The sequence below is a fragment of the Ranitomeya variabilis genome, chromosome 2 (assembly GCF_051348905.1).
Source record: "Ranitomeya variabilis isolate aRanVar5 chromosome 2, aRanVar5.hap1, whole genome shotgun sequence".
NCBI classification, from domain to species: domain Eukaryota; kingdom Metazoa; phylum Chordata; class Amphibia; order Anura; family Dendrobatidae; genus Ranitomeya; species Ranitomeya variabilis.
In genome coordinates, this window is record NC_135233.1 from 1,062,473,233 (window position 1) to 1,062,500,502 (window position 27,270).

General features: G+C 46.5%; 1 protein-coding gene across 1 annotated transcript in view; it reads left to right on the plus strand.

Annotated features, from left to right (window-relative positions):
- The first annotated feature begins 419 nt into the window (after positions 1–419).
- MFSD2B (MFSD2 lysolipid transporter B, sphingolipid) overlaps positions 420–27,270 on the plus strand; it is a 54,746-nt gene continuing 27,895 nt past the window's right edge. The window contains exons 1-3 of the mRNA XM_077291504.1: positions 420–546; positions 2,884–3,006; positions 27,030–27,154. Coding sequence (XP_077147619.1) covers positions 478–546; positions 2,884–3,006; positions 27,030–27,154 — 317 coding nt within the window. The 5' untranslated portion in view covers positions 420–477. The remainder of the gene's footprint in view (positions 547–2,883; positions 3,007–27,029; positions 27,155–27,270) is intronic.

Here is a 27,270-nt window from a genome sequence, read left to right on the forward strand (position 1 = left end):
AAAGCGTTCCAGAGTTATAACCTCATAAAGGGACAGTGGTCAAAATTGTAAAAATTGGCTCTGTCACTAAGGGGTTAATGGGTTTTGATCCCTCCCAAACCACTTAAAAAAATAAAGTTGAATCAAAATACATTTGTTAGCAGTATGCAAATAAAAATGGTAAACCCGGTTTGCGATGCTTTAAAAACACAATAAATAAATACACAAAAATCTTGTAGGTTATGAATAGAAGCCATAATAGGAGTGCAGCAGAAGTGTTTATATTGTGTATATTCCTATATAGCTTTATGTAAGTGATAACATTGTTATATACATGATATATTGCATGTGATGTGTGTTGGTGATGTGCAGCTGTCAATCATCACGGCCCTGCACAAGAAGAGCAGCAGCAGCAGCAGTCCTAGAGAGAGCGCCTCCTCCCCGCCCTCTGGTGGCTGCAGGGCGCACTGCACCCGTCCTGCTCACTCCGCTCCTGACATGGAAGAGAGAGCCCCGGATCTGAGCGCACTGACCCCCAACACCAAGAGGCTGCTGCCCCGGAGACAGGTGGGTGTCACGTCTGCCACCTATGCCCCCCTTCGTGTCTATGTCCTCACAGTGAGGTGCATGCTGCGACTTGTAGTTCCTCCAGTGCACTTCATAGAGTACAGCGCTACAGTCACTGTCGGCTTCATCCTCATCAGTGCAGCACTGGTTGTATCTCTGCTGCTAGAAGTGTTATCGGTCTGTATAGATCCTGCTCCAGTTCACTGACAGCAAGCAGAGGTTGTAAGAAAGTTGTCAAAGTCGCACAACAGTTTGCAGGAGGCATCTATGTCATATATATGACCAGACGTGCTCATATATGGGCTCCGAATTTATTTCAGTACAAGGACCCCCCTAAAAATAAAATAAAAAAATAGATAAAAATTAAAATGCACCCCCCGTGATCCACTTTATCACTTAAAGGGATAGTCCGGTTTTATTCGCCGCCTAATAAATAATGTCAATTTTCCAATATCCTTTTTTTTAATCTTTTTCCATCATGGTTTTCAGGACAAACCAAAAAGACTTGATTCATTATTGTTTGGTGCATTTTTTAAAAAATTTTTTGTTTTATTTGCTCCTTATTTTTCTTTCTAATATTATTTTTGTGTTCGCCTGTGGTTTTTTTTTTTTATGTTGGACATTTTCACCAGAATTTAGGTTTTCTAGATTTTGCTATTAAAAAAAAAAAAATATCGCCAGATTTTGGTGCAGATGTACTCCAGTCCCCCATCTGGAGTGATTTTATGCATGCCCGAATTTTTTTTTGTTGTTGGATAAATCATGAGACATTTTATAGCAGAAACATGTGACTTTTTTTTTCTCTAACAAGGCACAAAGCAAAAAGGCAAAATACAAAAATAAAGAACATTTTATTTTAAAAATTCATGAACGGCGTGCGCCATTTTCAAGAATTTGTCGCGAAAAAACTGCAACGAAAACCTAGCCAAAAAAAGGATGCAAATGATGAATCTGGTCCAGTGGCCCCAATTCATCACATTTTGGCAGAGTTTTGGAGTATTACACTATATATATATATATATATATATATATATATATATATATATATATATATATATATATATATATATATATATATATATATAGTGTAATACTCCAAAACTTTGCCAAAATGTGATGAATTGGGGCCATAAATATATATTTAAAAAAAAAAAAAAAAAATATATATATATATATATATATACAGTATATACACTATTTTACAGCTGACAGCTTTTATTTGCACCATTTTCGGGGATACGGAGCGTATTGACGCGGTTTTTGGCTGAGAAACAGGATAAAGTAATAGACATATTTTTTTCTGCGATATTCACGATAAAGTATAAATAATAGAACTTTATTCTTTACTTTGTATATCTTATTAAATAGGTTTGCCAACTTTTTAAAACTTTTAAACTTTTGTAAAACTTTTTTAAATTAGTCTACAAATGTTAAAAAAATAATAAAAATCAACAATGCTTCTTCGCTCCCTCGTACATCCAGTTCTTGATGCTCCCACCCCGACTTAGATTACAGGGGGCGAGCGTGTGACCCCTGCAGCCAGTCCCCCCCCTCATGGGTGCTAGCAGGAGTCTTCTGCCATATCACTGGTTCGTGCCACATTGCTGCTGAGGCCACCGATTGGCTGCAGCGGTAAAATAACGACCATTTATTAAAAATTGGGAAGCCTGATGGAGTGTCAGGTCTGTGGGGAAAGGAGTATAGTTTTTTTTAAAATGTTATAACATTTGTAGAAGCTTTAAAAAAAAATGTATAAGTTGTACTCCTACTGGCCTGGTTGAGCACTACCTGCTACGTCCCAGGCATAGTGTGACCGGGGGCCGCGCTGCTGACCCCCGTGTGGTTACGTAGTGACTTTGCTTACTAAACACCATTCTCATATATTCCGGGAAACGCAGGCAGCAGATATGTCGCTCCTCCTCTTATCTGCCTGCTGCACACTGACCCAGAGAGGAAATCTTCTCGACTTTCTGTGCTTTGACCCCATGGGGCGGACAGATAACGAATCACCCGCTCGGCTCCTCCTGGTCCCAGCGCGGTCGTGTCACTGGCACATACAGAGCACAGGACACTTTCTATTAGTAAAGTATTGAATGTGGATCACATACGTTGGGTTCTTTACACTTCCAGCATTATTTGGCCATTTTCTTCTTCTTATTTCCATAGTCTCTACCATTTGACCCTCCAGATCTGTACATAGATCATGCTGCCTCTGCTACTTTTTTTTTTTTTTTCGATCCATCGCTACCTTTAGGGATTTCCAACACTTTACTTCTCTTACCGTAAAGAACTCTTTCCTATATCCCTTTCTTTATTTTTACTTATTTTCACTCCCAGGTCAAGCACCACAAACTCTCCGTCTTCAGGAAGGTTTCTTATGCCATAGGCGGAGCCCCCAACCAGATAGCGGGGAGTGCAGCAGCGTTTTTCCTGCAGATTTACCTCTTGGATGTAGCTCAGGTAAGATATTAACCAGTTTAAGGCTAGGCCATTTTCCTCCGTTCCTGACCTGATATATTTTTTCCCCCAAATGCAGCTCTATTTTTTTCTCTTTTATTCATTCAACTCTTTTTTTTTTTTTGTGTTCATTTTTCATGATACGTTTGGCTTAATTTTTATTTTTTATTTTTAATGGAAAAACATGTATTTTTCACCGTTTTTAAACAGCCACCACAAAGGACCATTGTAATAAAATTTAAATTATCGTCCCCTTTCCATAACAATCATTTTTATATATTGGATATATGTTTTGATTTTTAACACGCTAGAGATAATGGCTGAGAATGGCAGTAGATTTTTGCATTTATGCAACACCTTTGGCCACCCCTAAAGGGTGATTTCAATAATAAAATATATATTTTTAATTTCTGATTTTCCCTGTAACTTGGGCTTGTATTAGCCTCAGTTACAGAGCAAATTCAGTCTCCTGCCTACATTGCCTATCTGCTCCTGCTGACTCCCTGCAATTACATGATCACTTGTGCGGTGCTGTGTATACAGCAGGGGTGCACCACATTTTTTGGTCCAAGGGCTACATTGCCATACTGAACCAATCACGAGGGCCAATTTTTTTTTTTTTAAATGGGTGCTGAAATGAATGTATCACTAGAACCACCATCAGTACATTAATACATCACCAGAACCAATTTTTTAGTATTTGAGGAGAATTTGGAGAGTTTTTGCTTCCCCAAAAATTAGCATGAACACACACTAATTTAAACGGAGTTTTTGGACCAGAAACACACCAAATTCACCAATCTGTATGGATTGCTACATGTGTACAAGATCAAAAACACCATCAGCACATGATTGCAGCACCAGAACCACCATCAGCACATGATTGCAGCACCAGAACCACCATCAGCACATGATTGCAGCACCAGAACCACCATCAGTACATGAATGTGGCACTAAAATGATCATCAGTGCATGACTGCAGCACTAAAACCATCTTCAGTACATGAATGCAGCACCACAACTACCATCAGTACATGTATACAGCATCAAGCTTAGAACAATGATTAGTTGTAATGTTAGGTCTGCTCCATATGTAATTGCATTGCTTGATTGCTTTGCACCTACAATTCCCAGTATGTCCTTAAAAATGGTAAGGAAATGCTGGAAGTTGTTGTTACCAGCCATCATCAGACTGCGGACCATACATAAAGCACAGTACTGATGAGACATAATCTGTATCACAAATAAACATTTACATCCAGTTACCTTATAGGTGAAATTTCTCCAATTGGAGTCATTCCCATCCCTTATGTCTGCATGTTGTATAGACATTATGATGAAATTTCACTCCCAGAGCTTGTCTCTGCAGATTTTTCTCTTCTCCGACTTCAGCAGTATATCCCGACATGGTGCCCTTACAAATAAAAGTATCTTTATACTGCCCCATAAATACAAATATTTCCCATGCTGTGCCCTGAATGAATAATTGCCCCTTCCCTATGCTTCCTTCACAAAATATCCCTCTCCGTAATGTCCACTCCCACACTGGCCCCTTCATAATATCCTTCTGCATAATGTCCCCCACACTGACAGTCTCCATATTATCTCAACACTACCCCCTCCATATTATCTCCCCTACACTGCCCCCTCCATATTATTTCACCTACACTGTCCCTCTCCATGTTATCTCCCCTACACTGCCCCTCCATATTATCTCCCCTACACTGCCCCCTCCATATTATCTCCCCTACACTGCCCCCTCCATATTATCTCTTCTACACTGCCCCCTCCATATTATCTTCCCTACACTGCCCCTCTCCATATTATCTCCCCTACACTGCCCCTTTCCATGTTATCTCCCCAACACTGCCCCTCTCCATATTATCTCCCCTACACTGCCCCCTCCATATTATCTCCCCTACACTGCCCCCTCCATATTATCTCCCCTACACTGTCCCTCTCCATGTTATCTCCCCTACACTGTCCCTCTCCATGTTATCTCCCCTACACTGCCCCCTCTCAATATTATCTCCCCTACACTGCCCCTCTCCATATTATCTCCCCTACACTGCCCCTCTCCATATTACAGTATCTCTCCTATATTGCCCCTCTCCATATTATCTCCTCAACACTCCCCCTCTCCATATTATCTCTCCTTTACTGCCTCTCTCCATATTATCTCCCCTACACTGCCCCCTCCATATTATCTCCCCTACACTGCCCCCTCCATATTATCTCCCCTACGCTGCCCATTTCCATGTTATCTCCCCAACACTGCCCCCTCCATATTATCTCCCCTACATTGCCCCTCTCCATGTTATCTCCCCTACACTGCCCCTCTCAATATTATCTCTCCTATATTGCCCCTCTCCATATTATCTCTCCTATATTGCCCCTCTCCATATTATCTCCCCAACACTGCCCCTCTCCATATTATCTCTCCTATATTGCCCCTCTCAATATTATCTCCCCTACACTGCCCCTCTCCATATTATCTCCCCTACACTGCCCCTCTCCATATTACAGTATCTCTCCTATATTGCCCCTCTCCATATTATCTCTCCTATATTGCCCCTCTCCATATTATCTCCCCAACACTCCCCCTCTCCATATTATCTCTCCTACACGGCCCCTCTCCATATTATCTCTCCTTTACTGCCTCTCTCCATATTATCTCCCCTACACTGCCCCTCTCCATATTATCTCTCCTACACGGCCCCTCTCCATATTATCTCTCCTTTACTGCCTCTCTCCATATTATCTCCCCTACACTGCCCCCTCCATATTATCTCCCCTACACTGCCCCTCTCAATATTATCTCTCTTATACTGCCTCCTCCATATTATCTCCCCTACACTGCCCCTCTCCATATTATCTCTCCTATATTGCCCCTCTCCATATTATCTCCCCAACACTCCCCCTCTCCATATTATCTCTCCTACACGGCCCCTCTCCATATTATCTCTCCTACACGGCCCCTCTCCATATTATCTCTCCTTTACTGCCTCTCTCCATATTATCTCCCCTACACTGCCCCTCTCAATATTATCTCTTATACTGCCCCCTCCATATTATCTCCCCTACACTGCCCCTCTCCATATTATCTCTCCTATATTGCCCCTCTCCATATTATCTCTCCTACACGGCCCCTCTCCATATTATCTCTCCTTTACTGCCCCTCTCCATATTATCTCCCCTACACTGCCCCCTCCATATTATCTCCCCAACACTGCCCCCTCCATATTATCTCCCCTACACTGTCCCTCTCCATGTTATCTCCCCTACACTGCCCCTCTCAATATTATCTCTCCTACACTGCCCCTCTCCATATTATCTCTCCTATATTGCCCCTCTCCATATTATCTCTCCTTTACTGCCCCCTCCATATTAACTCCCTTACACGGCACTTCGCCATAATATCTAACCCACACACTCCCCCTCTCTATAATATCCCCCACACATTGCCCCAATCCATAACATCTCCCCCACACACTGCTCCTCTCCATAGTGTCCCCCCAAACTGCCCCTCTTCATAATATCTTCTCCACAGTGCATCTCTGCATAAAGTCCTCACACCCTATGCTATACTATGCTCCCTTTCATTATTTATTATTTTACTCCACAGCACTTTACAGACATTATCTCTCCTAATTGCCCCATAATGTCCCCGTTGACCAGTAATGCCCCCATTACTCTAATGTCCCCATAATGCCCTTCATTGCTCCAAAATGTCCGCCATAATGTCCCTGATTGCTCCATAATGTCACCATAACATTAATCCTGAAACATATTTCCCCTTTCCCTCCTCCTGGAGCACTTACCATCGTCCACCGCTTCCTCACCACCTGCAGCCCAGCACCAGCAGCAGTGTGATGAGTTTAGAGGCGTTCTGACCTCATCACGCCGACGCACGTCGGGGCGGGGGCTGACTAGGTCTGCCCTGCCTCAGTCCGGGCACCACAAGGGTCAAATGTATTTGTGTCTGAAAGACATAAATACATGGACTATAGAAAGAAAGGAGTGGCGTCTCCGAGACAGCGCATATAGCCGGGGGCAAACCCCTGTTGTGCAGGCCTGGTATACAGTGATCAGGAAGGCAGAAATGGTAAGAAATTATCTTTGTCTTTTACACGGGGAGTCCGGCTGTGTCTTGACATCCGAATTCCAGCTCCTGCAGCTGTATGATGTCTGTGTGAACTGATGACTCGGCAATACGTTATAAAACGTCCTGGCATTGTCATGTTGAAAAATGGCTCCTAGGACATGTTGGAGAAATGTCCGCACCACTGGTTCCACAACTGATCTATTTTGTACAGCAAGAGAAATCAGACATCACATACCGAGCCTTAGTCATCACACAGCATCTCCAAAAATCACCAGAAGGCTCAACATTGGGTTACGAGTCGGACGTCCGGCTACAGGTGCCCCATTGATATCACACCACCACTTTCAAAAGCGCTCATGGTGTAGAGCAAGACAGGAATGGAGGTCTATCCTCTTCAGCGCCAATTTTTGCTTTTGTCTTGGACACAACGAGAGCTGGAAATTGGTCTGGAGACCACATGGGCAACTCCATGAAGGGGCCTTCATAAAGGAATGTCACACCAGTCTTACTCCTGGGATTATGATATGTAGTGGCACAATATACACTAGCTGAACCTCTCTAGTCTTCATTCCATTACATTGATTTGGTGGTGGAACCAGTGGTGCGGCCATTTATCCAAAGTGTTCAAGAGCCGGTTTTCATGGTCTACGGCGTCTCTAGACTTGTCTCCCTTCGAACACATGTGGGACGTCATTGGCAATTACACAGGGTGCTGCCAGCAGCGGATCTTGATGATTTGCCCAAGTGCATTCAGCACATTCCTCAGACGACCATTACTGACCTCACTGATAGCAGCCGAGATGTGTAAGTGCGGGGATTTCTGCACGTGGCTCATACTCAATAAATGTTTTCATCATGTTCAGATCAGTAACATGTCTGTCCTGCAATTTCCATCATTCCCCGACTCTTCGTACTTGGTGTTGCGATTTCAGTGTTGAAGAGTGTATGTACCTTATACTCGTGTCATCAAAACCTGACTATTCCATGTTTACAAAATAATATAAATAAAACAAAAGGCAAAAAAAAAGATTTGTTTTGGCCAAAAATAAGCAAAAAGGCAATAAAACTATTTGCGTGTGATGGAAAAGAATAAAAATAAGAATCTGGGTAAATATTATTAAGATTATGACAACAATTAAAAACAATTCTCAGTATGACGCTCCTGCTGTAAATCGCAGGGACAAGTTTTATATTTGGACAAACTTTCCATAGAGATAACTCAGCAAATTATCCAAACTTTGGAGAAGTCACATCCAAGACCAAAACTAAAGTTTCCTACATTCGTACAAATAAAGGTCCCAAAATGCATCACATTAAAGTTACTCAGGATCGGACGATGATCTGCAGTGTATTGGTGGTCTGCTGCTCCCCCTATTCCGCCGGCAGATGATATAAGAAGGATCACACTTTGCTGAACCGAACGTTGATACTAAATACTGTATAATAGCCTGCACTAGCCCCCAAATAATACAATGACCCCCACACAGCCCTCCACACAGTATGATGGCCCCACACAAACCTTCACGCTGTATAATTGCTTTCATACAGTATAATGGAAAACAAAATGTGTGTATATAGCCTATGGGTCTATTCAGACTGATTTCTTTACATGGATTTTTCTGGTTGAAAATACAGTGTTTTTAGTGCATTTTTGCTCCATTTTTTAACAAATCTCTTTATTGTTGTGGAGTTACATATAAAAAAACCTAATTTCAGACTCCACCTTTTCCTTCCAGTGTGAAGTGAATGCCTTATTATATGAGGGTCTTAAAGGGAACCTTTCATTACAAAAAATGCTAGTAGCCAACAGATATGGGGTTAATCTGCAGGCTATTAGCGACACTAATCTGCACCTGCATGTAGTCGAACCCTGTGGGGAAAAAATTAACTTTATTCCCCCCCTGGCGCTAGTGTAGGTTCAATCACCACTTTGAGTGTCACGTAGTGACTGTGGGCACCTACCTGATCCCTCGAACTAGGGGGCGCCCTATTCTATCCCTGTACCCTCAATTACCCCAGAAGGTGGAGATGCCGGGGTCACGTACCTTGTAATGCCTATCTAAAACCTTATCTGATTCCTCCCCCACCCAGGGAGGTGTGAGACTGAAGTGTATAGCTTTAAGGTACCGTCACACTAAACGATATCGCTAGCGATCCGTGACGTTGCAGCGTCCTCGCTAGCGATATCGTTTAGTTTGACACGCAGCAGCGATCAGGATCCTGCTGTGATGTCGCTGGTCGCTGAATAAAGTCCAGAACTTTATTTGGTCGTCCGATCGCCGTGTATCGTTGTGTTTGACACCAAAAGCAACGATACCAGCGATGTTTTACACTGGTAACCAGGGTAAACATCGGGTTACTAAGCGCAGGGCCGCGCTTAGTAACCCGATGTTTACCCTGGTTACCAGCATAAAAGTAAAAAAAACAAACAGTACATGCTCACCTGCACGTCCCCCAGCGTCTGCTTCCTGCTCTGACTGAGATCCGGCCCTAAAGTGAAAGTGAAAGCACAGCGGTGACGTCACCGCTCTGCTGTTAGGGCCGGAGCTCAGTCAGTGTCAGGAAGCAGACGCTGGGAGACGCGCAGGTGAGCATGTACTGTTTGTTTTTTTTACTTTTACGCTGGTAACCAGGGTAAACATCGGGTTACTAAGCGCGGCCCTGCGCTTCGCAACCCGATGTTTACCCTGGTTACCCGGGGACCTCGGCATCGTTGGTCGCTGGAGAGCGGTCTGTGTGACAGCTCTCCAGCGATCAAACAGCGACGCTGCAGCGATCGGCATCGTTGTCGCTATCGCTGCAGCGTCGCTTAATGTGACGGTACCCTTACACTAACCAGATAGACAAGGGAAGACAGGGATGAAACAAAACTACAATCATACAAATATACTCATAAAACAACAGAGTGGAACACAGGGGAGGGATAGGTAGGAGAAACCAAATAGGAAAGGATAAGGATAAACATTCATACCAACTTCACTAAGCAATCTCCAGAACAACTCTCCAACCCCCTACTCCAAACAGTGAACTTCTCCTCCAACACCAAACCAGGAAGTAGAACTATCACAGGCAATTCAAAGTGCCAATGGTGAGCACATATACCAGAGGGGAGCGACTAACTCAGAAGAGCTGAAGCAATTTAGGATGCAGAGCTCCAGGAGATCAACTGAACTGATTAACCCTTCCAATGACAGCAAAGAAACCTGCACTGTTTAATAGTAAAGCAGTGGTGGAGCAGTTGTAATCAGTAAAGGATTTTGTGTTACTAGATGCTGCAATCTTCTGGCCCCACTCTGTCGCGGTATGTCCATGGCACTGAGTATACAGAGTTGCAGCTGTAGCCATGCCGCTGGCCCTGGCTGACACTCGCTCAGCATTTGGGCCGGCTTTCAGTCAAGGCCAGGACCTGTGACTGAACCAGCGCTGGCGCTGTCCTGTGACTGAAACCGAATGCTGCCGAGAAGAATAAAGTTTTTTTGTTTCCTAGCAGCATTCGGCTAGGTGCAGGCGCCTTCTGTTTGGAAGGATGTTTTATTTTTCACATGATAACCCCTTTTTACAGCATGTGGTGTGCTGCGGCCGCTACATAGATGATGTGATCGCCACCTTGACAGGTGATGTTGTGGCCGTACTATGTTTTATGGAATATAACTGTAATTCCTATAATTTAAGATTCCCACATGCATGTGATGCAAAAAAACTTTTCTTTCTTAGACTTGAGTATAAAAAGGATGTTAGCTCTGGTGTTATTAGCATTTAGCACAAGTACGTACTGCAATCACATTGTTGGCGAAACCACTCTAAATGGTGCATCTAGCCATCCAAGAAAGAGTCACAAGCATCTATTGCAGGAGATCTAAATATCCACCTTTGTTTGGAGCTGTGCTGTAACTGCTGTGATGTAACTGCTGTGCTGGAACTGCTGTGCTGCGCTGGAACTGCTGTGCTGCGCTGGAACTGCTCCACAACTGAGCAGTTCTAGTCGGCATTGGGAGCATCAGATCGGTGGAGGTGCTGGCTGTCACATCCCCAATGATTACACACAGATGACCTATCCTAAAGATAGGCCATCAATGTTCAATGATCGTTAATGTTCATAACCACTTTAACGAAGAATCGCAGATATGCTCTAGATTATCCAACAGAGGGTATGGTAATGGAGTCTCAGTTGAGCAACAATCAATGGACGCGATTCACTAAGACTGGAGTAGGACACACCAGTCTTAATGAATCACTTGCTGGAATACATTGACCTGATTTATTAATAAATCAGATACCATCTGATACCAAGTGTGCGCCATCACCAGAAATGTATGCTAGCTGGGGTTGGTGTAACATATGTTGAATTTGACAGGTAGGCGCGACTACTCCCGTTCCGCCCGTAACCACACCCATATTGCTGTAGCTGTCCGGGACTGGCGGGTAAACACCAAAAGTTACAATATTTTGGGGTAGCTGCTGAGTTGCGCAAAATTTTGTGACTTAAGGTGTTTACACCAGATTTCTAATGTAAGCACCTTAATGAAACGCCCCCAACGTTCATCAGAGAGACAAAAATGATCTTGTATAGAATCCTCATAATAAAAATACAAAATACACTAGTGACATACAAGAAAGCAAAGAGAATTCCCCCAAATTAAAAATATAATAAAATCGGTTCCATAATTACAAGAAGGTGGTAAATTATATCATATCATCCAACTGAAAAAGACGCCCACCCTGACGAATGTTTTATCTCCGAGTTTGATAAATATAAGAAATCTTACTAAACAAGGTTTCGTTAAGATGTGTGTGTTGCAAGTGTGCAGTCACAACTAAAACCATCAATTCTACGATCTGTGACAATGCTCACAAGTGTCATTTACGGAGTTCATGGCAACCTGTGTAACCTGTCCTGTACAGGCCGTGCATCGAGAACACTTCATATAAGAATGGAAGAACATATTAGGGATTCCATGAATTCTGAGGCTGTTAACCCTTCCAATGTAGCCAAATATTTTGACCAGGTCCACCTTAGAGATGTTTCAGGCATGATTTTTCATGCCATAGAAAGCATTAACAAGCCTCTACCGTGGAGGGAGAAGGTGATAGCTGGAGATGTGCCTTAGGCCGGGGTCACACTTGCAAGTGAAATACGGGTCAATACCCGACCCTGCCGCCGGCACTCGGGACCGGAGTGTGCGGCTGCTTGTATTTCTATGCAGCTGAACGCTCCGATCTTGAGTGTCGGCGGCAGTGCCAGGTATTGATGCGCGAGTTTCTCGCATTGCACTCGCAAGTGTGACCCCGGCCTTAGGGAGCTTTCACACTGGGTTCTGGCACCTGTCGGAGCTTTTGTCCTAAACCGCCCCCATGCAAAACAGGATTCACCATGTTCGCCGATGGGTCTGGAGCGCCCCCATGTAAGGGCAATGGGGTACTCGGTACCGGGTCCCTCGGTTCAGGGGATGTCACGGTGGCCTTACCCGGACCGTGGCCCTTTGAGGGGCGTCCAATAAAAGGAAGAGTTTTTATAGGAATAGTGTTCGTGACGCCACCTGTGGTATTCGGTCAGGGTGACCGACGCTGCTTAGGGGTCCTCTGGGGATGATGTGATGGCAGCTAGATTGTATACCTTCCCACAGGTGAAGTGTATCCCCAGGGCTTCCCAGAGTGTAGATGGTGGATGGTGGATGATGTAAGGCGCAGTGAATAACGAGGACACAAGGTTGCAGTCTCTTTACCTTTACTGAAGGCTTCAGCATCCACAGTCCAGGGCACCAGATCACAGGGTAGGCAGAGTCCAGCCGGTCCGAATGCAAATCCAGAGTCCCCTTATCCAGGTGGAAATCAGTAGCCTTCCTACTAGCGCCTGTGTGTTGTAGTACCTCCCTGCTGAGCTTCCCGGTAAGGTCCTCACAACTCTTGTAGATGTTCTAGATGTTATTTCTTCCTCTCTCTCCCCCAGATGGTATGGATAGGACAAACCCGTATGACTGATGGCCTGAGGCTTGTTTATAGGGACCCTAGAGACGCCCCGACTCCCACAAGTTGCCACTGTGTCTTCTTAGGTATTAAGGTCGGGCAGCCAACTTGGAATTGACTGTCCTGCCGGTCTCTGAAGTAAAGAGTAGAGACTATTACTCCCTCGGTGTTCCGGCCACCGGCTACGCGCCTCAGAAGGAGGCGGCCTATTTCAGGGCAGAACTCCTTCTGGTGTTATCTCCTTGTGCTATGCTTTTGTTTCTCACCCTCTACAACACAATTCTCTTCCTGTCCTTCCTTGGGATGCTGCCGCATGTGGGGTAGGCGCAGCTCCATGCCTTTCTGTCCCGCTAGACCTCCGACAGGATCCCACCCCTGCCAGGGGCCCTCTGTCTGCAGCTCCGATGTCTGCCTGACAGGTGTTGCCTGGGCAAAGCCCAGTCAGCTTCTCTCTAACTTTCTATCCAGCCCACCAGTTTTACCCTTCTGTGAGGAGTGCCCTAGTAGATAGGAGCAAGGCTCCCCCTGGTGGTCTGGAGTGTGAAGTGTGGTGTATGGTTTGTGATACCTGGTAGGTAGATCTCCTTTATTGCCATCAGACGTAATATCACTCCCCCTGGTGGAAGAATGACATCACTGCAATGACCAGGACTCTGAGGCGCTGCACTTTCTTCCCCCCCCCCACCGTTAAATCCAGTACTCTGTTGTGAATTTGGATTCTGGGCTCCCCCGGTGGCTACTGGTGGAATTGAACTTGTGACATCATCTTCCCTGTTCACCTGTTCTGATTAGATCTGGGTGTCGCTATATAACCTGGCTTCTCTGTTAGATGCTTGCCGGTCATCAATGTTATCAGAAGCCTCTCTGTGCTTGTTCCTGCTCCCAGACATCTACTAGATAAGTTGGACATTCGTCCATGTTTTGTTTTTGTATTTTGGTTCCAGTTCACAGCTGCAGTTTCGTTACTGTGTCTGGAAAGCTCTTGTTGATCAGGAATTGCCACTCTGGTATTATGAGTTAATGCCAGAGTCCTAAAGTAATTTCTGGATGTGTTTTGTTAGGGTTTTCTACTGACCATGAAAGTGTGCTTTCTGTCTTCTGCTATCTAGAAAGCGGACCTCAAATTTGCTAAAACTATTTTCCTGCTGCGTTTGTTGTTTCATCTCATATCACCGCCAATATATGTGGGGGGCTTCTGTCTCCTTTTTTTTGGGCATTTCTCTAGAGGTGAGTCAGGTCTTATATTTCCCTCTGCTAGCATTATTTAGTTCTCCGGCCGGCGCTGGGCATATAGGGATAAAAAGTAGGACATGCTACCTGGCTACTTCTAGATGATGCGGTAGGTTTAGTTCATGGTCAGTATAGTTACATCTTCCAAGAGCTTGTTCCTATAGAGGCTTATGCTAGTTCTCTGGCCATGGAGATCATGACAGTTTGACCGGCCCTCTAAAGGGTTAAAATCCTTGGCTGAGAAAGGAGAGAAATAAGAAGTCTGCTGAGAGTTTTTTTTTTTTTGTGCTCTTAATTGGATCATTTGCTAGTCTGTCTATGCTGCAGTCTTTCTTTTTTTTCTCTCTCCTTCTAATCTTTGAATGGCTCTGTGTTCACCTGTTAATAATGGATCTTCAGAGTGTAACTGCAGGTTTGAATAATCTCACCACGAAAGTACAAAATTTGCAAGATTTTATTATTCATGCTCCGGTATCTGAGCCGAGAATTCCTTTGCCGGAATTCTTCTCAGGGAATAGATCTAGCTTTCAGAATTTTAGAAATAATTGTAAGCTATTTTTGTCCCTGAAATCTCGTTCTGCTGGAGACCCTGCACAGCAGGTTGGGATTGTGATTTCCTTGCTCCGCGGCGACCCTCAAGACTGGGCTTTTGCATTGGCACCAGGGGATCCTGCGTTGCGCAATGTGGATGCGTTTTTTTTGGCCTTGGGCTTGCTGTATGAGGAACCTCATTTGGAACTTCAGGCAGAAAAAACTTTGATGTCCCTATCGCAGGGGCAAGATGAAGCTGAAATTTACTGCCAAAGATTCCGTAAATGGTCTGTGCTTACTCAGTGGAATGAGTGTGCCTTGGCGGCTACTTTCAGAGAGGGTCTCTCTGATGCCATTAAGGATGTTATGGTGGGGTTCCCTGTGCCTGCGGGTCTGAATGAGTCCATGACAATGGCCATTCAGATCGATAGGCGTCTGCGGGAGCGCAAACCAGTGCACCATCTGGCGGTGTCCACTGAGAAGACGCCAGAAAGCATGCAGTGTGATAGAATTCTGTCCAGAAGCGAGCGGCAGAATTTTAGACGGAAAAATGGGTTGTGTTTCTATTGTGGGGATTCTACTCATGTTATATCAGCATGCTCTAAACGTACTAAAAAGCTTGATAAATCTGTTTCCATTGGCACTTTACAGTCTAAATTTATTTTGTCTGTGACCCTGATTTGCTCTTTGTCATCTATTACTACTGACGCCTATATCGACTCTGGCGCCGCTTTGAGTCTTATGGATTGGTCCTTTGCCAATCGTTGTGGGTATGATTTAGAGCCTTTGGAGACTCTTATTCCTCTGAAGGGGATTGACTCCACCCCATTGGCTAATAATAAACCACAATACTGGACACAAGTGACTATGTGTATTAATCCGGATCACCAGGAGACTATTCGTTTTCTGGTGCTGTATAATCTACATGATGATTTGGTGCTAGGATTGCCATGGCTGCAGTCTCACAACCCAGTCCTTGACTGGAGAGCTATGTCTGTGTTGAGCTGGGGATGTAAGGGGACTCATGGGGACGTACCTTTGGTGTCCATTTCATCATCTATCCCCTCTGAAATCCCTGAGTTCCTGTCTGACTATCGTGACGTCTTTGAAGAACCCAAGCTTGGTTCACTACCTCCGCACCGTGAGTGCGATTGTGCTATAGATTTAATTCCGGGTAGTAAATACCCAAAGGGTCGTTTATTTGATCTGTCTATGCCTGAACATACTGCTATGCGAGAATATATAGAGGAGTCCTTGGAAAAGGGACATATTCGTCCATCGTCATCTCCCTTAGGAGCCGGTTTTTTCTTTGTGTCAAAAAAAGACGGCTCTTTGAGACCATGTATTGATTATCGGCTTTTGAATAAAATCACGGTTAAATATCAATACCCATTGCCGTTGCTGACTGATTTGTTTGCTCGCATAAAGGGGGCCAAGTGGTTCTCTAAGATTGATCTCCGTGGGGCGTATAATTTGGTGCGGATCAGGCAGGGGGATGAGTGGAAAACCGCATTTAATACGCCCGAGGGCCACTTTGAGTATTTGGTGATGCCTTTTGGTCTTTCTAATGCCCCTTCAGTCTTCCAGTCCTTTATGCATGATATTTTCCGCGATTTTTTGGATAAATTTATGATAGTGTATCTGGATGATATTCTGATTTTTTCGGATGACTGGGACTCTCATGTCCGGCAAGTTAAGAGGGTTTTTCAGGTTTTGCGGTCTAATTCTCTGTGTGTCAAGGGTTCTAAGTGCGTTTTTGGGGTTCAGAGAATTTCCTTTTTGGGATATATTTTTTCTCCCTCTTCCATTGAGATGGATCCTGTCAAGGTTCAAGCTATTTGTGATTGGACGCAGCCCTCTTCTCTTAAAAGTCTTCAGAAATTTTTGGGCTTTGCCAACTTTTATCGTCGATTTATTTCTGGTTTTTCGGATGTCGTTAAGCCATTGACCGATTTGACTAGACAGGGTGCTGATGTTGCTAATTGGTCCCCTGATGCTGTGGAGGCCTTTCAGGAGCTTAAGCGCTGTTTTTCTTCTGCCCCTGTGTTGCGTCAGCCTGATGTGACTCTTCCTTTTCAGGTTGAGGTCGACGCTTCTGAGATCGGAGCTGGGGCAGTGTTGTCGCAGAAAAGTTCTGACTGCGCCGTGATGAGGCCTTGTGCCTTCTTTTCCCGTAAATTTTCGCCCGCTGAGCGGAATTATGATGTTGGGAATCGGGAGCTTTTGGCCATGAAGTGGGCGTTTGAGGAGTGGCGCCATTGGCTCGAGGGGGCCAGACATCAGGTGGTGGTATTGACTGACCACAAAAATTTGATTTATCTTGAGACCGCCAGGCGCCTGAATCCTAGACAGGCGCGCTGGTCATTATTTTTTTCTCGGTTTAATTTTGTGGTATCGTACCTACCAGGTTCTAAGAATGTTAAGGCGGATGCCCTTTCTAGGAGTTTTGAGCCTGATTCACCTGGCAACTCTGACCCCACAGGTATTCTTAAGGAGGGAGTTATCTTGTCAGCCGTTTCTCCAGACCTGCGGCGGGCCTTGCAGGAGTTTCAGGCGGATAGACCGGATCGTTGTCCGCCTGATAGGCTGTTTGTTCCTGATGATTGGACCAGTAAAGTCATCTCTGAGGTGCATTCTTCTGCGTTGGCAGGTCATCCTGGAATTTTTGGTACCAGGGATTTGGTGGCAAGATCCTTCTGGTGGCCTTCCCTGTCACGAGATGTGCGAGGCTTTGTGCAGTCTTGTGACGTTTGTGCTCGGGCCAAGCCTTGTTGTTCTCGGGCTAGTGGATTATTGTTGCCCTTGCCTATTCCTAAGAGGCCTTGGACACACATCTCGATGGATTTTATTTCAGATCTGCCTGTTTCTCAGAAGATGTCTGTCATCTGGGTGGTGTGTGACCGTTTTTCTAAGATGGTTCATTTGGTTCCCCTGCCCAAATTGCCTTCTTCTTCCGAGTTGGTGCCCCTGTTTTTTCAAAATGTTGTTCGTTTGCATGGTATTCCTGAGAATATCGTTTCTGACAGAGGAACCCAATTTGTGTCTAGATTTTGGCGGGCATTTTGTGCTAGGATGGGCATAGATTTGTCTTTTTCGTCTGCTTTTCACCCTCAGACTAATGGCCAGACCGAGCGGACTAATCAGACCCTGGAGACATATCTGAGGTGTTTTGTGTCTGCTGACCAGGATGATTGGGTTGCTTTTTTGCCATTGGCGGAGTTCGCCCTCAATAATCGGGCCAGCTCTGCCACCTTGGTTTCCCCGTTTTTCTGTAATTCGGGGTTCCATCCTCGATTTTCCTCCGGTCAGATGGAATCCTCGGATTGTCCTGGAGTGGATGCGGTGGTGGAGAGATTGCATCATATCTGGGGGCAGGTGATGGACAATTTAAAGTTGTCCCAGGAGAAGACTCAGCTTTTTGCCAACCGTCACCGTCGTGTTGGTCCTCGGCTTTGTGTTGGAGATTTGGTGTGGTTGTCTTCTCGTTTTGTCCCTATGAGGGTCTCATCTCCTAAGTTTAAGCCTCGGTTCATCGGTCCGTATAAAATATTGGAGATTCTTAACCCTGTTTCCTTCCGTTTGGACCTCCCTGCATCCTTTTCTATTCATAACGTTTTTCATCGGTCGTTATTGCGCAGGTATGAGGCACCGGTTGTGCCTTCCGTTGAGCCTCCTGCTCCGGTGTTGGTTGAGGGTGAGTTGGAGTACGTTGTGGAAAAAATCCTAGACTCCCGTGTTTCCAGACGGAGACTCCAGTATCTGGTCAAGTGGAAGGGATATGGCCAGGAGGATAATTCTTGGGTCACTGCATCTGATGTTCATGCCTCTGATCTGGTTCGTGCCTTTCATAGGGCCCATCCTGATCGCCCTGGTGGTTCTGGTGAGGGTTCGGTGCCCCCTCCTTGAGGGGGGGGTACTGTTGTGAATTTGGATTCTGGGCTCCCCCGGTGGCTACTGGTGGAATTGAACTTGTGACATCATCTTCCCTGTTCACCTGTTCTGATTAGATCTGGGTGTCGCTATATAACCTGGCTTCTCTGTTAGATGCTTGCCGGTCATCAATGTTATCAGAAGCCTCTCTGTGCTTGTTCCTGCTCCCAGACATCTACTAGATAAGTTGGACATTCGTCCATGTTTTGTTTTTGTATTTTGGTTCCAGTTCACAGCTGCAGTTTCGTTACTGTGTCTGGAAAGCTCTTGTTGATCAGGAATTGCCACTCTGGTATTATGAGTTAATGCCAGAGTCCTAAAGTAATTTCTGGATGTGTTTTGTTAGGGTTTTCTACTGACCATGAAAGTGTGCTTTCTGTCTTCTGCTATCTAGAAAGCGGACCTCAAATTTGCTAAAACTATTTTCCTGCTGCGTTTGTTGTTTCATCTCATATCACCGCCAATATATGTGGGGGGCTTCTGTCTCCTTTTTTTTGGGCATTTCTCTAGAGGTGAGTCAGGTCTTATATTTCCCTCTGCTAGCATTATTTAGTTCTCCGGCCGGCGCTGGGCATATAGGGATAAAAAGTAGGACATGCTACCTGGCTACTTCTAGATGATGCGGTAGGTTTAGTTCATGGTCAGTATAGTTACATCTTCCAAGAGCTTGTTCTTATAGAGGCTTATGCTAGTTCTCTGGCCATGGAGATCATGACAGTACTCCCGGACTGGGAAAAGAAAACAACAATACATTAGCAAAAAGACATACAAAATTTTTGAAATGCTATAAAACAAATTAATTTAACAATGCTTCCCTTTATGGGAGGTGAGAACACTTGAACGTTACAAACAAAACTTATTTACATTGGGCATACGACTTTTTAAAGCAAGTGGAAAACAGTTATTATCTAGCTATGAAACACAATTACCCATACAGGTATTCTATCTACTAAGTGTAAGTACAAAAACAGTATTTTTCCTTTAAATGCCCTCTAAGGGTGTTCTATAAAACTTCAAAGTGCAAATCAACATTTTCTTTATTCTTTTTTCACTTTCACATATGCAGGACTATCTGACTACCCCTTCAGGCCTACTGCATTTTCCTTTCCTCAACCTTATCATTTAATTTAACTTCAGTCTATTTCTATAAAACCTCAATTTTTTTTAAAGTACATCATCTAACATTCTATTCTTGACTACATACTATCACTATGTAAACATTATTACTATCTAACTATTTAAGGCAAAGTGCAACAAGTAAACATTCCCTTTAAGAGGAAACTCAAGTCTTTTCTGAGGTAGTGCAAACAATCAAGATGCAAGTCAATTATCAACTCTAAGGGTACTGTCACACATTGGCACTTTGGTCGCTACGACGGTACGATCCGTGATGTTCCAGCGATATCCATACGATATCGCAGTGTCTGACACGCAGCAGCGATCAGGGACCCTGCTGAGAATCGTACGTCGTAGCAGATCGTTTGGAACTTTCTTTCGTCGCTTGATCACCCGCTGTCATCGCTGGATCGTTGTTTGTGACAGCGATCCAGCGATGCGTTCGCTTGTAACCAGGGTAAACATCGGGTTACTAAGCGCAGGGCCGCGCTTAGTAACCGGATGTTTACCCTGGTTACCATCGTAAAAGTAAAAAAAAAAAACAGTACATACTCACATTCCGGTGTCTGTCCCCCGGCGTTCTGCTTCTCTGCACTGTGAGCGCCGGCCGGCCGGAAAGCGAGCACAGCGGTGACGTCACCGCTGTGCTTTCCGGCTGGCACAGACACAGTGGAGAGAAGCAGAACGCCGGGGGACAGACACCGGAATGTAAGTATGTAGTGTTTGTTTTTTTTTACTTTTACGCTGGTAACCACGGTAAACATCGGGTTACTAAGCGCGGCCCTGCGCTTAGTAACCCGATGTTTACCCTGGTTACCCGGGGACCTCGGCATCGTTGGTCGCTGGAGATCGGTCTGTGTGACAGCTCCCCAGCGACCACACAACCACTTACCAACGATCACAGCCAGGTCGTATCGCAGGTCGTGATCGTTGGTAAATCGTTATGTGAGACGGTACCCTAAGACAGCAAGAACTTTCACGGGTTCAGTACTTGGAAAAACTAAGAGACAGTTTAAAAGCAGGAACAATTAACTATTTACAGTTTTGTCGGTTTCTTCGAGGTTTATTGGTGCCACTCTGGGAGTAGTATCGGTGGAGGTAGTCCTGTTGGGTTTCAGCTACCACCTGGTACTACATAGAGTGCATCCGCACTCCTGATGGGGGTCTGTGTGCTCACAGTTCTTTGCTCCACTAAGGCACCAGCACACCTGGAGCACAGAACGACAGGTGCTCCTTCAGGAGTGGCGGCGGTTGTTGTTTCTCTCACCTGGCCAGATGAGGGCGATGTTGGGCAATGTGGAGCCTCTGGTGACAACGGCTCCGAGTCTCTAGGTGGCGATGGCAGGGAGTCGATGGGCACCAGGAGGGTCTCGTCGGTGGCCGGGGCAGGTTCGGATTGCTTACCTGCCGCTGCGGCGTCTCCGGTGCTGGTCTCCTCCACTGCAGGTGGCAGCTCCGTTGGCTGGCTGCACTACTACTCCTGGACGCTGGCAGCTGCGCAGTACCAAAATTTCCGGAGTTGGCGGCACAGTTCCTCAACTTCCGCGCCAAGAACCTCCGGGTTCATACATGGCGGCGGGGCCTCTTCAGCTTCCGATTGGCGAACAGGACTGCAGGTATTCTCCTCCTCCTCCTCTTCTGGAGGGCGGTTCCTTCTTCCTCCTTAATCCCAGACCAGGAGGCAGATTCCTTTGGTTGATGGACATATCTCTCGGACATAGTAGTATCTGTGGGGGGCTGGCTCCACTTTCGCGCCGTTCTTCCAAGCTACGCCCACGATGACACGCCCCACTCCTCCTGCACGCCACATGGTGCTGTAAGGGCGGTGGTTTTGGCAGGAATTTTGGCAGTAAACGGCGACACACAGTCTTTAAGCAAAGCACAGCTCAAATACAGTTCTGGCACAGTTCCTAGGCGCACATGACCTGATTTTCAGGCTTAAGTAGATCCTGTTCGTGATGCCAAGATTTGGATCGCCCCCACGTAAGGGCAATGGGGTACTCGGTACCGTGTCCCTCGGTTCAGGGGATGACACGGTGGCCTGACCCGGACCGTGGCCCTTTGAGGGGCGTCCAATAAAAGGAAGAGTTTTTATAGGAATAGTGTTCGTGACGCCACCTGTGGTATTTGGTCAGGATGACCGACACTGCTTAGGGGTCCGCTGGGGTGATGTGATGGCAGCTAGATTGTATACCTTCCCACAGGTGAAGTGTATCATCAGGGCTTCCCAGAAGTGTAGATGGGGATGGTGGATGATGTAAGGCGCAGGGAATAACGAGGACACAAGGTTGCAGTCTCTTTACCTTTACTGAAGGCTTCAGCATCCACAGTCCAGGGTACAGACCACAGGGTAGGCAGAGTCCGGCCGGTCTGAAGGCAAATCCAGAGTCCCCTTATCCAGGTGGAAATCAGTAGCCTTCCTACTAGCGCCTGTGTGTTGTAGTCCCTCCCTGCTGAGCTTCCCGGTAAGGTCCTCACAACTCTTGTAGATGTTCTAGATGTTATTTCTTCCTCTCTGTCCCCCAGATGGTGTGAATAGGACAAACCCGTATGACTGATGGCCTGAGGCTTGTTTATAGGGACCCTAGAGACGCCCCGACCCCCACAATTTGCCTCCGTGTCTTCTTAGGTATTAAGATCTGGCAGCCAACTTGGAATTGACTGTCCTGCCGGTCTCTGAAGTAATGCGTAGAGACTATTAGTCCCTCGGTGTTCCGGCCACCGGCTACGCGCCTCAGAAGGAGGCGGCCTATTTCATGGCAGAACTCCTTCTGGTGTTATCTCCTTGTGCTATGCTTTCGTTTCTCACCCTCTACAACACAATTCTCTGCGTGTCCTTCCTTAGGATGCTGCCGCACGTGGGGCAGGCGCAGCTCCGTGTCTTTCTGTCCCGCTAGACCTCCGACAGGATCCCACCCCTGCCAGGGGCCCTCTATCTGCAGCTCCGATCTATCTGTTCCTCCTTTCCCCCTGTCTGCCTGACAGGTGTTGCCTGGGCAAAGCCCAGCCAGCTTCTCTCTCACTTTCTATCCAGCCCACCAGTTTTACCCTTCTGTGAGGAGTGCCCTAGTAGATAGAAGCAAGGCTCCCCCTGGTGGTCTGGAGTGTGAAGTGTGGTGTATGGTTTGTGATACCTGGTAGGAAGATCTCCTTTATTGCCATCAGACGTAATATCACTCCCCCTGGTGGAAGAATGACATCACTGCAACGACCAGGACTCTGGGGCGCTGCAGGTCCATAGATTTTAATGGTGCCGACAGAGGAAACGTGCGCTTTGCTGTGCATCTTTATCGTGCGGACACTCAGATATAGTAGACTGCGTCTGGGAGTCCGTCTCCAGTAGGCATACACGCCCGAAAATGATGCATGACACAACGCATATTTGCTCTGTCGGCAACATTATAGTCTCTGCCCCCGTCAGTGCAGAATCCCGTTTTGTGGGGGGTCGGACGAAAGCAATGTGAAAGCACCCTTACATAAAGGGAACCTGTCGGCACAGAATGAATGACTGTTCAAACCTAGCACCGGCACTCGGTGCATCCTGATGTGGCCAAATATTTAAGTGCACCTTCCCACCTACATATTTTCCCTCTATCGCCGCTCTTCTCTGGTATCCATTTTTCTTTTTTGTACTAGTTAATTATGTTACACCTGGTAGGGAGGCGTCAACCAAATGGACGACATCAGCCCGACCTTTGCAGCAGTACACAGGCCCTGACTGCGGACCCAGGAGGTCAGAGGCGAGGTCCCTTTCAGCACCCAGGAGGTCAGAGGCGAGGTCCCTTTCAGCTCTTGTCATTCCATCATTGTTAGTGCTGTACAGTATTTAGTCTTTATCACGTGGATTGTTAAAACGTTTTTATTTTATTTTTTGCATGAAACAATAAAATTGAAAGATTTTAGATCACCGTGTGCTGGCTATGTTCCTTGGATCGGACTTTTATTAGCCAAGCAGCAAGAAAAGTCATCATTCTTTTGGTATTTTGGAGTGTAGTAAGTTGGTTGTAGATACCAGCTGTAAACACGATCTCTTTAAACATTATGGGCCCGACTGATAAAGGCCGGCATTGTACACGTCAGTCTTGATGAATAGGCATTCTGAAGTCACACCTCTTTATGAATCCAGAGCTTCTGAAAAGCGACATTCGCCTCAGTGTGTGCCCAAAAAGTGACGTGTGCCCCCATGTGCACCTGAAAAGTGACGTACGCCTCCGTGTGTGCCTGAAAAGTGATGTGCTCCTCCGTGTGCCTGAAAAGTAAGGTGCGCCTTCGTGTTTGCCTGAAAAGTGACGTGCGCCTCCGTGTGCGTCTGAAAAGTGACGTGCGCCTTCGTGTGTGCCTGAAAAGTGATGTGCGCCTCCGTGTGCCTGAAAAGTAAGGTGCGCCTTCGTGTTTGCCTGAAAAGTGACGTGCGCCTCCGTGTGCGTCTGAAAAGTGATGTGCGCCTCCATGTGCCTGAAAAGTGATGTGCGCCTCCGTGTGCCTGAAAAGTGATGTGTGCCTCCGTGTGCCTGAAAAGTGACGTGCGCTTCCGTGTGTGCCTGAAAAGTGACGTGCGCCTCCGTGTGTGCCTGAAAAGTAAAGTGAGCCTCCGTGTGTGCCTGAAAAGTGACGTGCGCCTCCGTGTGTGTCTGAAAAGTGACGTGCACTTCCGTGTGTGCCTGAAAAGTGACGTGCGCCTCCGTGTGTGCCTGAAAAGTAAAGTGCGCCTCCGTGTGTGCCGGTAAAGTGACGTGCGCCTCCGTGTGTGCCGGAAAAGTGACGTGCGCCTCCGTGTGCCTGAAAAGTGACGTGCACCTCCGTGTGTGCCTGAAAAGTGACGTGCGCCTCCGTGTGCCTGAAAAGTGACGTGCGCCTCCGTGTGTGCCTGAAAAGTGACGTGCGCCTCCGTGTGCCTGAAAAGTGATGTACGCCTCCGTGTGCCTGAAAAGTGACGTGCGCCTCCGTGTGTGCCTGAAAAGTGACGTGCGCCTCCGTGTGCCTGAAAAGTGACGTGCGCCTCCGTGTGTGCCTGAAAAGTGATGTGCGCCTCCGTGTGTGCCTGAAAAGTGATGTGCTCCTCCGTGTGCCTGAAAAGTGACGTACGCCTCCGTGTGTGCCTGAAAAGTGATGTGCTCCTCCGTGTGTGCCTGAAAAGTGACGTGCGCCTCCGTGTGTGCCTGAAAAGTAATGTGAACCTCCGTGTGCCTGAAAAGTGACGTGCGCCTCCGTGTGCCTGAAAAGTGACGTACGCCTCCGTGTGTGCCTGAAAAGTGACGTGCGCCTCCGTGTGTGCCTGAAAAGTAAAGTGAACCTCCGTGTGCCTGAAAAGTGACGTGCGCCTCCGTGTGCCTGAAAAGTGACGTACGCCTCCGTGTGTGCCTGAAAAGTGACGTGCGCCTCCGTGTGCCTGAAAAGTGACGTGCGCCTCCGTGTGCCTGAAAAGTGATGTACGCCTCCGTGTGCCTGAAAAGTGACGTGCGCCTCCGTGTGTGCCTGAAAAGTGATGTACGCCTCCATGTGTGCCTGAAAAGTGACGTGCGCCTCCGTGTGTGCCTAAAAAGTGATGTACGCCTCCGTGTGCCTGAAAAGTGACGTGCGCCTCCGTGTGCCTGAAAAGTGATGTACGCCTCCGTGTGCCTGAAAAGTGACGTGCGCCTCCGTGTGTGCCTGAAAAGTGATGTACGCCTCCATGTGTGCCTGAAAAGTGATGTGCGACTCCGTGTGCCTGAAAAGAAAGGTACGCCTCCATGTGCGCCTGAAAAGTGACGTGCGCCTCCGTGTGTGCCTGAAAAGTGATGTACGCCTCCATGTGTGCCTGAAAAGTGATGTGCGCCTCCGTGTGCCTGAAAAGAAAGGTACGCCTCCATGTGCGCCTGGCCACAGATCTTACTCCATTCTTTGGGGGAAAATTTGATGCATAAGGAACACCACCGCTCATTTTTCCCTCTGTGCCACACACAGTAATGGTCAACCCTCTGTGCCACTTACGCAGTAAGGTGGACCCTCTCTGCCATATACAGTATAATAATGGACCCTCTGTGCCACACACATGGTAATAGTGCCCCCTCTGTGCCAACCATACAGTAATAGTGAACTCACTGTGCCACACACACACACACAGTAATAGTGCCCCTTGGTGCCATCACATGGTAATAGTGCCCCAAAACATTAATAGTGAACCCTCTTAGCCACACACATGGTATTAATGTCCCCCAAATAGTAATATCCTCCATTTGTGCCATCACAAATTAATGTCTCCCATTTGTGCATCGACAATAATAGTTGTAATGGAGCCCATTACACCCGTACAATAGTAATAGTGTCCTAATCTACTATATAATTGTCTAAGGGGTACTTCTGTCTGTCTGTCTGTCACGGATATTCATTGGCTGCAGCCTCTGTCTGTCATGGAAATCTAAGTCGCTGATTGGTCGCGGCAAAACAGTCACGACCAATCAGCGACGAGCACAGTCCGGCGGCAAAATGGTCGCTCCTTCCTCCCCGCAGTCAGTACCCGCTCCATACTCCCCTTCAGTCAGCGCTCACACAGGGTTAATGGCAAAAAATGCGGCAAAAACAGGTGTAAACATAGCCTTACTCAGCACGCCATATACAAAAAATGAAATAAACCTTCACCATTGGATAAGACGGCAGTAATGAAACCTTTTCTCTGTGGCGTTCAAAAGGATTAAAGAGCTCAAAATCACTCATGGTGGCCACACAGAAATGGACTCATTCGTAGAATGGATCACATTTAGTTTTGCCCCCATGATGAGCTGTTTCTACTTTTCTCCTGCAGTCTGTGCACGTCGCAGACAGAACAATAACGTGACGTCATCACTTCGCCTAACATACCCCATCGCAATGGATCTCCGGAAGACCACCGCTCTAAAACCCCCTGTGGCTCCCCAGAATAAGTGGTAGGTCATGGATATGTGTCCCTCTGCTCCGCCATACATCCTTGTACAGGAGATTTGCCAACTTATTTGGGAGCTTTCACCTGTCTCCCTCCTGTGTCACGTTAGACGTCATCAATATTCTATAAAAGGCACATGGTGGGTACGGGCCCTGTTCCACATTTCTCATTGGGGCCAAGGAGCCTCAAGTTACACCCCTGAATATTGAGAAGTTTGATAATCTGCTCCCCTTCTCGTCTCTCTTCTTCTAGATTTCTCCTTTTGAGGCCTCTTTGGTGCTGAGTATCGGGAAATTCTGGGGCGGAATCACAGATCCTATAGTCGGATTTTGCATCAACAAAAGCAAATGGACCATGATTGGACGACTGATGCCATGGTGGGTGAGATCCGATGTTATTCTTCGTTAGTTTTTGCGTCCGTGCTCCTAGTCAGGTCTTTGCCCTTGACTGGAGGTAGATGGCAATGAACATGCTTTATAATGACCGGACTTCC